The following is a 13,185-nucleotide window of genomic DNA, read 5'->3' as shown; positions in this document are numbered from 1 at the left end:
CGGACGCGCGCCCCGCGGGCAGTGGCCCGGACGACTGGACCGGGCGGCGGCCTACGTGGCCTTCGGAGCCTCGGTTTCCCCGAAATGATGGCCTCTCTCGCTTCTTCCCCCAGAAGTGTTCATAGCATGCTTTGAGAACTAACCAAGGTGTGCCTAACAGATATGAGCTTTCAAAAAATCCTTAGTGAATCGTGAAATGACACTAATCGAGAAAAGCAGAAACGGTGACTTCCTCTCCCCAAGGATCCCCCCAAGAGTCCTTCCAACACGGACACTATTCTCTCACACCCGCTCGCTGCCCCCATAACACCGTGGTCTCACTGGAAAGAACTATAGTTCCCAGGGTGCCTCGCGAGGCCGTAAGGAACTACAATTCCCAGCGACCCTCGCGAGGAGGGTTGTGTCGGAAATACGGCAGCCGAGTAGCTCGGACGCTACGACTCCCGGGTGAGGCTGAGCCGGGCAGCTGGTTTTCAGAAGCGGCTGGTGAAGCACTGCGGGAGGTCCCTCAGGGGATCAGAAGCCTAGGGTTAGGAGCCGCAGGCATGCTGCGCCCCAAGGCTTTGACCCAGGTGCTCAGCCAAGCCAACACTGGAGGCGTCCAGAGCACCCTGTGAGTGCGCGCGGAGAGCCCGAGCGGCGAGCGCCGGAGTGGGGCGGTGCGCGGCCGACTGAGGGAGGAACGGGGTAGGATCACCAGGCGGGGAAGCGGCGGCAGGGGCAGGCGGTTGCTGGGAGAGCCGCCCTCCAGGGCCCCCCGAGAAGGGAATCCGGTGTGCCGGGTGCTTCGGACGAGTTCCAGAACGCGGCCCAGCCTTGCTTCCCGGAAGCGCCAGTCGTGGGAGCTGGGACCCGAGCCTGGGCGCTCTGCGCTTCCCTTGACTATGTCGGTGTCCCTCCTCCCCGCCCCTCTCCAGGCTGCTGAATAACGAGGGATCGCTGCTGGCCTATTCAGGTTACGGCGACACGGACGCCAGGGTCACTGCGGCCATTGCCAGTAACATCTGGGCCGCCTACGACCGAAACGGGAACCAAGCGTTTAACGAAGACAATCTCAAATTCATCCTCATGGACTGCATGGTATGCAGAGGGGAGTTCCCTTGCTCCTCTAGGGGACCCCGAGGGGGACCTGGAGGCCGCCGTGGATGGTTGGAGGGGTAGGGACAGGGTCTCCAGAAGCCTCACACCAAGCGTTGATCTGCGCGGCGTTTGTAATGGGCAGGACCCTCTGCGTCAAGTGGTGATGAGGAAGGAGCGCGGGGCCTGAGGTCCCCGCCATCCACTTATTTGTGGAACCCTGGGTAAGTCTCTCAACCTCCTCGGGCTTCCTCATCTCTAGCGAGGTGCAGGGTATGACGGAGAGCAAATGACGCAATGGATGTAAACTGTAGAGTGATGTCCATGTGCGAAAGAAACGTTGCCATCCCATTTTCACTGACCCACATGACAGAGTCTTCAGGCCCCAGCTCAACCTCTTTGAGGTTACAAAGAACGGAAAGGAGGTCCAGAAAGAAAAAGTGGCCGCTAGACTGTGGACTTGTTGGGAGCAGGGACTCTCTAATTCCTCTCTGGATCTGTTCTTCCACAAGCATTTAGGTCCCCGCAGCGTTCTTAGGACTAGCAAAATAGTGTCACTGGCTAGCGTGGGTGTTTCCTTTAGTGATCAGGGAAATTCCGATAAAGTAACAGCATGAACCGACACAGCTTTGATTGGAAGGTAAGATAAGGAAGACTCCAGCTTGAGTAGTGGGAGGGGACGTGGTCTGATGAGGATGATCGGATTGGTCCTCCCACAAGTACTAGAGGCGTCTTTTAGAGAGCAGTTTAGGTGGGCAGGGTCTGGACAGTTATCTGGGCCCTGGTTTCCAGCTCAAGTTGAATCCTCCTGAGGAGGGCAGTTAGTTTCTGAGGGAGGGATCTCACCGTGTGAGGGGCAGCCTCAGTCACAGGAGGCTCTGCTGGAGTCCAAGGTGACCACAGGTTTAGGGCAGTGGAGACGTCAGGGTGCAGGTGTCCTCATTCTTAAAAGGTGATGAGATAGTATAAGGAATTTCAGGCTAATAAACCTTGCTTTGCCGATTTTTAGACACTCCCTAAATGACTGATGTCTGTATGCAGAATCGAGAAGGATTTGATGCAGAGTTTTACAGTGTGAAAAACTGGTCTACTTTAGTTACCTTTTGGGGATTTGTAGGCCCAAGTGAAGGTATTATCTATCTAGATATACAAAGAGATAGATTTTTTTTTTTTAAGCAAAAAACATTTTGAGTCCCTGTCTTAGGGAAAAGCAAAAATTGTGCTTTTTTTTGGATCTAGAGATTGAACTCAGCATCTTCATGCTGAATTACATCTTTAGCCCTTTTTATTTTTTGTTTTGAGATGGGATCTTTCTAAGTTGCCCAGCCTGGGCTAAAACTTGTGATCCTCCTGCCTCAGCCTCCTAGACTGCTGGAATTATGGGAGTGCGCCACCATGCCTCGTACAAACCATGCTTTTAATGAATACCTGGCAATGGCCCCAAGAATTTGTCTTCTGACCCTATAGTGGGGTTTCTATGTCAGTAGCAAACTGATATAATTTCGAGCCCTAATGAAACTTACAGTCTGACATGTAGTTCAAAATAATTACGTATTAGATTTTTCAGAACAGCAGAGCCCAACTCAGGGGCACACACCTATAATCCTAGCTACTGGAGGCTGAGGCAGAAGGGTTACAAATTCAAATTCAAGGCCAGCCTGGGCAATTTAGCAAGACACTGCCTCAAGGAAAGGGGGAAGGTACTGGGGGCGTAGCCCAGTGTTAAGATGCTCGTGGGTTAAATACCTTTCCCTGCCAAAAAGAAAGGAAATGATGAGACAGGGCAGGGTCGTGTCCGGGACAGCTCCTGAAAAGGCGACGTTCATCAGAGGCCGGGAGGGGCGTGGGCCCAGCCACGGCTGTCTGGAGGGACCCAAGTGTAAATGCCTGGGTGGCGAGGACAAGCTCATGACCAGTGGGAGTGGTGTGAGGATGGAGGAGGGTCGTGGAGATGACACCAGAGAGGGCTGTAGGCTGCGGTTCCCGGTCCCCGACACAGTTGGGGAAGGTGTGCAGAACCAGCTGTTTGAACGGCGAACTCTCTGTGAGGGAGTTGCATTATAACCAGCCGCCCCCTCTAGCACAGCACAGCGAGTGCCGTTTGGGGTCCACAGATGAGTCCTACTGATTGCCAAGCCAGAGTTGCAATAGGGCAATAACTTCAAACGTTTACTACAACTCAGACATAAGAAATCACTTTGGGCTGAGTGGGTAGCTCAGTGGCAGAGCTTTTGTGTGTCGTTTTGGGTTTTTTTGTGGGGGGGGTTAGTACCAGGGATTGAACTCAGACTCTTTACACTCAGCTGTGTGGTCAGCCCTTAGTTATTTGTTTGTTTATATTTTGAGACAGAGTTTGCTAAGTTGCCCAGACTGGGCTTAAACTTGGGATCCTCCTGCCTCAGCCTCCCACAGTGCTGGGATTACATGCAGGCATCACCACGCCAAATTTAGCCAACCTTTTACATTGATCTCTGCAGTTTACATTAACATGGGAAAAGAGGAAGAATATACATTTGGTTTTGAGCGTCTCCAGGGTGAACCCATAATAGTAATATCTCTTATTTGCATAACCCTCGATAGAAACCTTCATATCTGTATTATATCCACAACAGGGATGAGGTAGGGGTTCCCGAAAGACAGCAGTTTCTGGGAGGCCAGGTCTAGTGGGGGTCTGTGTGAGGCGGGGACCCAGGCTCAGAACCTCACATCCAGGACTGTGACGTGGCTTCCCAGGGAATGGAAGGAAGATAGCATTGCTAGGGCCACAGAAGCCCCGGGGAAGGAGGGAGCAGAGGTGCTGAGCAGAGCATGGCATCCATCCTGTCCCCCCAGGAGGGCCGCGTGGCCATCACCCGAGTGGCCAACCTGCTGCTGTGTATGTACGCCAAGGAGACTGTGGGCTTCGGGATGCTCAAGGCCAAGGTGTGTATGTGCCCCCCCGCCCCCCGGCCAGGCTTTCTGCTTCTCACTGCACCCACCCCCTGCGCCCTCCCTGGAGTTCTGTGGCCGTTGGTGAGCACGACGTGGGACCCTCGGAGTGGTGTTGTGTGGGGACCGATGTGAGCTCCCTCTTGCAGGCCCAGGCCTTGGTGCAGTACCTGGAGGAGCCACTCACTCAAGTAGCAGCATCCTAGTGGGCCGTGCAGACGCTGGTGGCGACAGTCGGAGGGGCAGGGCCCGGGGAAAACCCTCCTGGACTGTGGGGGAGGTCAGGACTTTGTTCGTTCCAGAATAAACTTTAACTCCTGCCTTGTGTCTTGGCCACTCTCCTGGATGGGAAGAATCAGAGGACACAGGAAACGGGTGGCTCAGGGATCCCTTGTGCTCTGCAGGGTGGATTTCCACCCATCCCTTTGCGGTAGCCCCTGACCCCACGGTCCTTTGCAACAGTGGCCCCACTCCCTCAGCCTCTCCAGTGGCGCGGCCCACAGAGCCCTGCACTCAGCAGAAGCGTACGCCCCTGAGTGAGCGGAGAGGAGCAGAGGCCTAGTTACACGAGCAAGGAACACAGGAGCCTTTGTACCAGGCTGTGCGGAGGGTGACTTTTCTACTCGGGATTGGAAAGGTGCCCTTGGCTACCTAAAAGAGGTCACTCCTTTCTCCTCCCAGACGTTCGTGGACTCCCCAGACCTTTCCAGGTTTTTTTTTTTTTTCTTCCTGGGCACTGAACTCAGGTCCTTGCGCTTGTGAGGCAGGTGGTGGAACCACTGATCTAAGTCTCCTTTTCCAGGCATTTTTTGAAAAGGGCAGGAGGGAGCAAGGTCTTTGTGTGTAGCCCAGGCTGGCCTCGAACTCAGTGATCCTCCTGCCTCAGCCTCCTGAGTGCTGGGTGGGATGCGCCACCACAGCCAGCTTCCCCCTTCCAGATCTTGAAGCCTTTGCGGAGGATCTTGCAGTGAGGCCTTGGGTCCTGGGCAAGGAATAGAAAAACCCCAAGAAGCCTCTCAGGCGTCACCTGCATAGCCTGTCCCTGTGCTCCATCTCCAGTTCCCGTCCCATGCCTTCTACTCAGTGCCCCCAGAGCAGGTAGGAAGGGACCAACAGGGCAGGTGGGTCACTTGTGAGCCCCAGGTCCACCCAGGTTAAACCTGTCCCCATCCCAGCCCCTGGGCCAGTGGGGAGAGTCAGAAGTCCCTGGGCAGGATACAGCACCTACAGCTCTGTGCTGCTGCAAGTGACCATCCCTCCATCAGCCCTTAGCCTCTACTCCAGTAGCACTTTCTCTGGGGGCCCCCCTGGTACCCCTGCCTGAGCTTCTGCAGTTGTAGGAGCCAACCGGGTTTCTACTCCTCCAGGAGCTGTTTCTGCCCATGGCTGCCTGCACCCCTTGCCACAGGTCTCAGGACTAAAGCCAGGCACACTCAGCCTGGGGTGTGTCTCTCCAAGGTCCTGTGCCACCCACCCCGCAGCCTCCCCACAATCCCTGAGAGCTGGCTCCGCAAGTGGGAGTCCAGGCTGGAGCAGACACCCAACCTGTCTAACCTGTCTGACGTCAGCTCTCTCCACCCACCTGGGCCCCAGGTGCTGGCCGCCTCTCTTCCTGTTCTCTGCTTCCGACTTTCAGCACCCCCACCTGCCGGAGCTGAGCCTCTCCAGCTCTGCCTGGCCCTCTGCCCCTCTGGCTGCAGAAGTCTCTTGGCCCCCAATGAGAGGAGAGGTGGGGCCCGGCCTCTGGAGAGCCGAGGGCTGAGGGCACTGAGCGACACAGTCTCGTGACCTCTGCCCCTCCAAGCCACCTGCACCCTCCATGAGGAGACAAGATGGGGAACGGGACCGAGGAAGATTATAACTTTGTCTTCAAAGGTAAGTTGGGGTTCATACAAAGAGAGCGAGACTGACACCAGAAAGAGATGGGTAGAGCCAGAGAGGGCCCCATCCTGCTTTTCATCTCTTAGCAGGACCCCTAGGGTCACCATTCCCCCCAGCTACAGAAGGAAGCTACAGGGAGGAAAGAGGGTCTGATCGCGGGGCAGAGGTCCTGGGGTCGCCAGTGTGCTCCACTGCTGCAAACCACGATGCTGGCTGTGCCGGTTCTCCTTCCTGCTCCAGTTCCCGGGAGGAGTCAGCCCCTGCCACGAGAGGACAGACTTCAGAAGGAGGAAAAGGAGATTGAAGGGCAAGAAAGTCATCTTTCGGGGCAGGTGTACAAGGCACGAGAAAGGGCAGAGGCCAGTCCCTGATTGGGCTGGGGATGAATACGCAGGGGAGACACTGGGCGGATGCAGGGGGCCGGAAGCTGCCTCTGCCTGTGCCTGGGCAGAGCCTTGGCCCTGACAGCAGGCCCTGGGTTTAGCGTGCTTCCCTGGAAGTGTGCGTGGGTCCTTCCTGCGTCTGTCACATGAAACCCCTGGGTTTAGCCCTGCTCCGGGTCCCCACGTCCCCCGCCCCACCTTGAGAGCAGGGTGCACCGGTCAGGCTCCCTTTCTCTCTCTAACCACCCCACCCACTGCCTCTCCCAACCTCAGCCACACCCCAGCACAAGCTGGGAACCTGTGCTTCTGGCATCTTTCCCAGGAAGGAGACGGCGTAAGCGTTAGCAAGAGTCTGAGCAATAAATACTAATAGGTACTGCTGTTTATGGAGTCCTTTCTAGTGGTACAAGCCACCATCCCTTGAATCTAGAAGCTCTCCTTCATTTTGAGAGGCAGAATAGCCTCATGGTCAGAGCCAGATCAAGGTCAGAGCTCAGCTCTGCCTCTTACCCTTAAAGCCTGGGGGTCTCCAGAAGCAGACCCCAAGGAGTTTGGGGTGTTTAGTGTTATCTGAGGGCCCAATGCCAGTGAAAGTCAGGGGAAGAAAACGGGCCTGGGATGTCCACGCAACTTGGACTCTGTGAAGCCGAGGTCAGGGCTGGGGAGCTGCGATGGACTGACCTTGTCCAGGCACAGCGTGCAGCTGCCCGGGAGGACACGGCCTCTGTGAGGCAGCTGCGAAAGGAGCTACCAGCTAGAGGCTGGCCCTTAACTCTCAGTGACCCTCCTGCCTCAGCCTCCTGAGTGATGGGCTTATAGGCGTGCACATTTTTTACGCACACACAGGTACACACACTTCCATATGTCCCTCTCACTTGTGTGTACTTGCTAAATTTTCTCCTTGCCCATGCCTCTGTTTACAATGTATACACACACACACGCACACACACACACACACACACAAAAGCAGCGCCTCCCTCTTGTCCTCCCATTGGTTCCCTGAAGGTGGACCTGGGTGTCACATCTCTACCCTCCTGTGTTGCCTGGGCCTTGCCTTCCTTGTCTGTGTAAAGAAGGCACTGAGAGAACTAGGTGAGTTAAAATGCGCACAGCTTTCAGGATGGTGCCTGGGGCTTAGTAAGCACTCAGTAAATGTTGATCGTTAATATTTCCCTTTTCACAGATGAGAAACTGAGGCTTAGAGACAGACTAAAAGGTCACAAAGGGCTGCAGAGTCAGCAGTACTCAACTCTAATTCTGTTTGATGCTACAGACTTGTCCTGAGTAACTGTGGCACTGAGGAGTGGCCTGGGCACTCCCACCCTCTGGGGAGAACAAGATGGGCTGAGGTTCCCCAGAAGAGAGGGCAGGCACGTGTGCACACTCACACACACACACGTAAGCACGAGCATGCACGTACAGCCACACTGCTTCCAGCGCTTTCTTGCCCTATACAATAAGATTTTTTTGTTTGTTTTTTTTTTTTGGTACCGGGGATTGAACTTAGGTCCTTGTGCTTGCAAGGCAGGCACCAGAACCACTGAGCTAAATCCCTGGCCCAAGATTTTTTTTTTAAATGCTGGGCACAGTGGCGCACACCTGTCATCCTAGTGCTCAGCAGACTGAGGCAGGAGGATCACTGTGAGTTCAAGCCCAGCCTGGGCTACATAATGAATTCAAGGTCAGCCTGAACTACATAGTGAGACCCTGTCTCAAAAAAACAAAATAGGACTGGGGATTTAGCTCAGTGGTGCTGTGGCTGCCTTGCAGGCACAAGGTCCTGAGTTTGATGCCCTGTACTGAAAAAATAAATAAATAAATAAGCAAATAAATAAATAAATAAATAAGATTTTTTTTCCCGTGGTACTGGAGATCGAATCCAGGACCCTCACACTGAGCTTCATCCCCAGTCCTTTTTCTCCTCTCTTATTTTCAGATATGGTCTTGCTAAGTCACTAAGTTGCTCAGGCTGGGCTTGAATTCACAGTCTTCCTGTTTCAGCCTCCCAGAGGTCTGGGATAGTAGGCCTGTGCGAACACACCTACTCAGTGTCATGCTCGTTGTCACGCAGGATGGCTCCTCCTCAGAGAACACTGGATCCTGACTTCTTCCTCTCTTTCTTTCTCTTCTTCTTCTCCTGCTCCTTTAACTTCCTCTTCCTCCTCCTTTTTTTGTTTTTTTTGAGATACAGTCTATGTAGTTTAGGCTAGTCTTGAACTCATGACATGGCTCAGGCTGGCCTTTAACTCACAGCAATCCTCCTGCCTCAGCCTTCTCTGTACTGGGCTTACAGGCGTGCGCCACCATGTCCAGCTGGATCCTAACTTCCTACACACACACATGCACACGCACAGAGGAAAACAGACTTCGGTACATTCTTCACCCACGTGTCACTTGCTAAATTTCCTCCTCACCCATACCCCTGTTCACACCTCTGCTCCTGTGGAGACTCGCATACCAATCCCCCCTCTGCCCTCCAGCGCCTGTGCTTAGAGACTCGCCCAGTGTTTTCCTGCTCCCCAGCCCAGATGCCTCCCACCTTGGTGCATATGTGCACACCTCAGTCAGCTATCCAAGTGACGCCAATAAACAGCCCACAGACCTGACTCCATCCCGTGCAGCACAGGCAGGCTGTGTCACCACTGGCAGCACCCACGAGTTCCTTTAAAACTCCTGTCCCTTCTGCCCACCAGGAGAGATGAATTATGCAGAGTGGCTGGCTGGCCCCAGTCTCTCCCAGGAGACCCAGCTTCCTCCTTCCTCCTCGGTTTTTCAAGCTCAGTTCTCCCTTTCTCTTTTTTTACTTTTTTCGTGTGTGTGTGTGTGTGTGTGTGTGTGTGCGCGCGCGCGCGCGTGTTGCTAAAGGCTGAACCCAGAGCCTTTGCACAGTGCTACAGTGAATCTCCAGCCCTTTTTTATTTTTTGAGACAGAGTCTTACTAAGTTGATAGGTTGCTGCGCTCAAACTAAGCATCCTCTTGCCTCAGCCTCCCAGAAAGCTGGGATTACAAGCGTGTGCTCCTGGACCTGGCTCAGGGTCCCTTTCTGACTTTTCTGCCCTATGCTCAACCCTTATATGTCTCCACTCCTTTAGTGGTGCTGATTGGCGAGTCTGGTGTGGGGAAGACCAACCTGCTGTCCCGCTTCACACGCAATGAGTTCAGCCACGATAGCCGCACCACCATCGGGGTGGAGTTCTCCACCCGCACTGTGATGCTGGGCACTGCTGCCATCAAGGCCCAGATTTGGGACACGGCCGGCCTGGAGCGCTACCGGGCCATCACCTCGGCGTGAGCTCGGGTCTGCGGGGCTGGGGGGCTGCTGGAGGCTGAGGAAGACAGGGAATGCCCAGGGAGAGGGGCGGTGGGCGACTCCGCAGGACAGGACTCAAAACAGGCCTGACAGGTTGCAGCCAGGAGGCCTCAAAACAAGTTAGCACCACTCAGTAAGCCTTTGCCACGTGTCCAGGAAGGCACAAAGCACTCCCCGCGCGGCACTGCATGTTACCCTTACAGAAATAAGGTGCTATAATTAATCACTCCCTGTTTAAAGGCAGGCAAGGTGCTATAAGGGTGGGGCTGGGCGGGGCAGCTGCGTGGTTCGAGAGCGCCCTCTGACGTCGACACAGCGCTCTGCACTTGAAGACATCCATTGATCACAAACGCCAAGGGCCAAACCCGGAGCGTGGATTTTACATCTCCGAGGAGGCACGGGAAGTTAGGCCCGCTGATACCCCAAATGTCTCCCGGTTCGCATCAGGTCCAATTCCGGGAGAGACGGCTTGTGCACGCGCGGGGGGAGCAGGGGCCACGATTGCACAGGCAAGGGCCACGCACACTCAGTCACGTGCCCTCCGATGAGCCAATCAGACGCCGCCAATCTGAAGCCGGCCCTTTCGCCCCCAGCGGGAGGCTGCTGGGGTTGTGAGGCCATCCCTGCTGCGACGGCCGGCGTTTGCTAGTCCAGGGGAGACAGCCGGGAGGGGGAGGGCAGTGTGGGTTGGGGAGTCACGTGAGGGCGATCACAGGGGTTCTGGCTTAAAGGCCCCGCCCAGAGGCTGCGCCTGACACCCCCACTGTCTCTGTCCGCCCCCGCTCCCGCCCAGGTACTATCGGGGAGCAGTTGGCGCCCTCCTCGTGTTTGACCTGACCAAACACCAGACCTATGCCGTAGTGGAACGCTGGCTGAAGGAGCTCTATGACCACGCCGAGGCCACTATTGTTGTCATGCTCGTGGGGAACAAAAGTGACCTCAGCCAGGCCCGCGAAGTGCCCACTGAGGAGGCCCGGATGTTCGCTGGTGAGCGCCCAGCTCAGCCTCCTGTCCCTGCTCCCCCTGGAGCCCCTGCGTGACTTCCGCCCTGCTCTTCACCTCCACCCCCTCTAGGTCGGGATCCCGGGGCCCCTCCTTTCTGGGCCCCTCTGTCTCCTGTCCTGTCCCCCCACTGGCCTTGAGATTGTCGTCATCGCCAATTGTTGGGAATTGGATTTGTGTTTTCATGTTTTGCGATTCTGGATATTGAATCCACAGCCTTGGCCCTGAGCTAAATCCCCAGCCCATTTTTTTTTTATCTTTGAGATGGTCTAAGTGGCTAAATTGCCCAGGCTGGGCTTGAATTTGTGACCCTCGTGCCTCAGCCTGCTGGAGTGCTGGGACTACAGGATTGTGCGACCAGGCTTATAGTCGATTATTATTATTATTATTTTTTGGGTTTTTTGAGACAGGGTCTCACTGTGTAGTTGAGGCTGACCTGCAACTCGCTGTGTAGTCCAGGCCGGTCTTGAACTCACAGCGATCTTGCCTCAGCCTCCCGAGTGCTGGGATTACAGGGGTGCGGCACCACGCCGGGCCAATTTTGAGACAGTCCTACCCTTCAGTGCTTGAAGGTCTTGGTGGGCTCCCCTCACACTCTGCAGTCTCAAATTTTGTGGGATTAGTGGCAGCACAATCTCGTGATTTGGGTACAGGCAGAGGAGCCCAGCCTCGAATGCCCTCGAGGCCATTTACTCAATGTGAGTCATGGAGGAAGGTCCTTCATCCTCTGTTTCCGAGTTGTTTCCTGACTGGGCCTACCTCATCTGTTGTTTTAAAGGTGAAATAAACCACTCTATGGCGAGGGCTTAGCACATAGAAAGTGCACATAGTAAACACAGTAACTATTACTATCATCATCATCATCATCATCATCATCATCATCATCATTGTCGTCGCCTTTGACCCCCCACAATAAATGGTACATTTCCCTTCCTGGCAGAAAACAATGGGCTGCTATTCCTGGAGACCTCGGCTCTGGACTCCACCAATGTGGAACTGGCCTTCGAGACTGTCCTCAAAGGTCAGAGCACGCCTCAGTTTGCCCCAGCCTCCCCTTCCATCCCCATAGCGTCAGAGGGCAGCAGTAGGCATGGAGATGCCCATTCCTCACCTCAGGCCCCCCACTCAGTAGCCTGGCGCTTGGGGAATCAATCAGAAGGCCACGTTTTCCAGGAGCCAAGCTCCACTTCTCCCAGCAGACCCCACCCCCACCCCCAGGGCTCAGAAGGGGAACTGGGGTTGGGTGTGGCACAGGCTCTAAACCGTCTGGCCTGATCACCGCTCTCCTGCTCTCAGAGATCTTTGCGAAGGTGTCCAAGCAGAGGCAGAACAGCACCCGGACCAATGCCATCACCCTGGGCAATGCCCAGGCTGGGCAGGACCCCAGCCCTGGAGAGAAGAGGGCCTGTTGCATCAACCTTTAGCCCTGGCAGTGGCCAACCCTGTCCCCGTCCTTCTGCCCGCCCCCCGCGGCTGCAGGACCTTTCCCTGCCCTTTGGTTCCCTGTTCACAGCCCCCCGGAGCCTCAGGCAGGGCCTTAGTGCCCACTGTGCGTGTACACTGCCTGTCCCCCCCATCACAGACCAGGACCCTCAAATAAAGCTGTTTTGTAGCAATGCCTGGCTGTCCCGCCACCTCCTGTTACTCCTCTTATCTGTGCCTCCCCTCCAACCCTGGCCCCTCCTGAGTCTCTGGTCTCCTCAGCTCCCCCTTCCCTTTCTTATGCCTTCCCCACTGTAACCCACTGCCCCCCAGGGCCAGCTGCCTCTGGAATTCTGTGGTCTGGGGACAGTGCCAAGGGGGTGGGAGGTGCCCACCCTGCCCTTCTTTGCCAACCCCCAGGGCAGGTGGGGGAGGGAGGGCAGCACAGAGGGGAGGGGCATCTACAAGGCAAGACAAAGGAGCCCATCTCAGGCACCATCTGGTGCCCAGGGCCTTGGTGCCAAGAACTGAGGTCACTCCAATGCCAGGGGCAAGGGGCGGCGCTGGGGGAGATGCGGGGGAACGGGTGCTGGGCAGGCCCTGCACATTTCCTGGGGGACGGGCGGCCTCAATCTACCTGAATTGTAGGCGAAACGGGAAGGTCTCTTCTCACAGCTTCGGGCCCTTCCTCCAGAGCTCAGGAGATGGCAGCTGAGAGGGCTCTCTCTGTGCCTGGCCTCACCTTCCCTGCAAGCATGTCAGGGTGGAAAGTGCCAGTGCATCTGGAAGGGAATAAAAGGGGAGGGTGGGGAACCCACGGGTGGCAGGGAATCCCAGAGATACCCACTTCCCTGGGTGTGCAGCGTACCCAGAGGACCCAACTGCTGCTCCTCCCGCATGCCCCAAGACAGCAGATGCATGCAGAGAGGCCGCCTTAAGTAATAATACTTTTAATAAAATTAAGTTCTCAATAGCACATTTAATACATTAACCCTCCCCCTTCTTGGTTTCTCTGCATTTTGTGCAACATCACTTTGACTCGGTTATTCATGGGTCTGTTTCATTTCCCGCCTTTATTTTGCTTTTGAAATCTTCCTTGGTGGATGTGTGTCTTTACTCGACGCCTCAAATTAAGTCTGACCACAATCCTACTCTACTTTCTACAGTGGAGAGAGAGAATG

The 13,185-nt window shown here is 55.4% G+C and overlaps 2 protein-coding genes across 3 annotated transcripts; both read left to right on the top strand.

Moving 5' to 3' along the window:
- Positions 1-407: 407 nt before the first annotated feature.
- Positions 408-4,344, top strand: Lamtor2 (late endosomal/lysosomal adaptor, MAPK and MTOR activator 2). The gene is made up of 4 exons (XM_010643825.3): positions 408-613; positions 918-1,080; positions 3,910-3,999; positions 4,155-4,344. The coding sequence occupies exons 1-4, from the start codon at positions 546-548 to the stop codon at positions 4,209-4,211; spliced, it is 378 nt and encodes a 125-aa protein (XP_010642127.1). The 5' UTR covers positions 408-545; the 3' UTR covers positions 4,212-4,344.
- Positions 4,345-5,189: 845 nt separating this feature from the next.
- Positions 5,190-12,287, top strand: Rab25 (RAB25, member RAS oncogene family). 2 transcript variants are annotated; one of them, XM_033758280.1, is made up of 5 exons: positions 5,190-5,880; positions 9,363-9,558; positions 10,347-10,567; positions 11,523-11,603; positions 11,879-12,287. In XM_033758280.1, the coding sequence occupies exons 1-5, from the start codon at positions 5,838-5,840 to the stop codon at positions 12,004-12,006; spliced, it is 669 nt and encodes a 222-aa protein (XP_033614171.1). In that variant the 5' UTR covers positions 5,190-5,837; the 3' UTR covers positions 12,007-12,287. The 2 variants fall into 2 exon arrangements, with proteins under 2 accessions (XP_033614171.1, XP_010642126.1); XM_010643824.3 differs by having other exon boundaries at positions 5,193-5,880; positions 10,374-10,567; positions 11,879-12,282.
- Positions 12,288-13,185: the final 898 nt, after the last annotated feature.

Source organism: Fukomys damarensis, unplaced genomic scaffold (assembly GCF_012274545.1).
Source record: "Fukomys damarensis isolate Sample0158 unplaced genomic scaffold, DMR_v1.0_HiC HiC_scaffold_33, whole genome shotgun sequence".
Lineage (NCBI taxonomy): Eukaryota > Metazoa > Chordata > Mammalia > Rodentia > Bathyergidae > Fukomys > Fukomys damarensis.
Note: the sequence above shows the minus strand (reverse complement) of the source record. Positions and strands in the feature narration are given on the sequence as shown.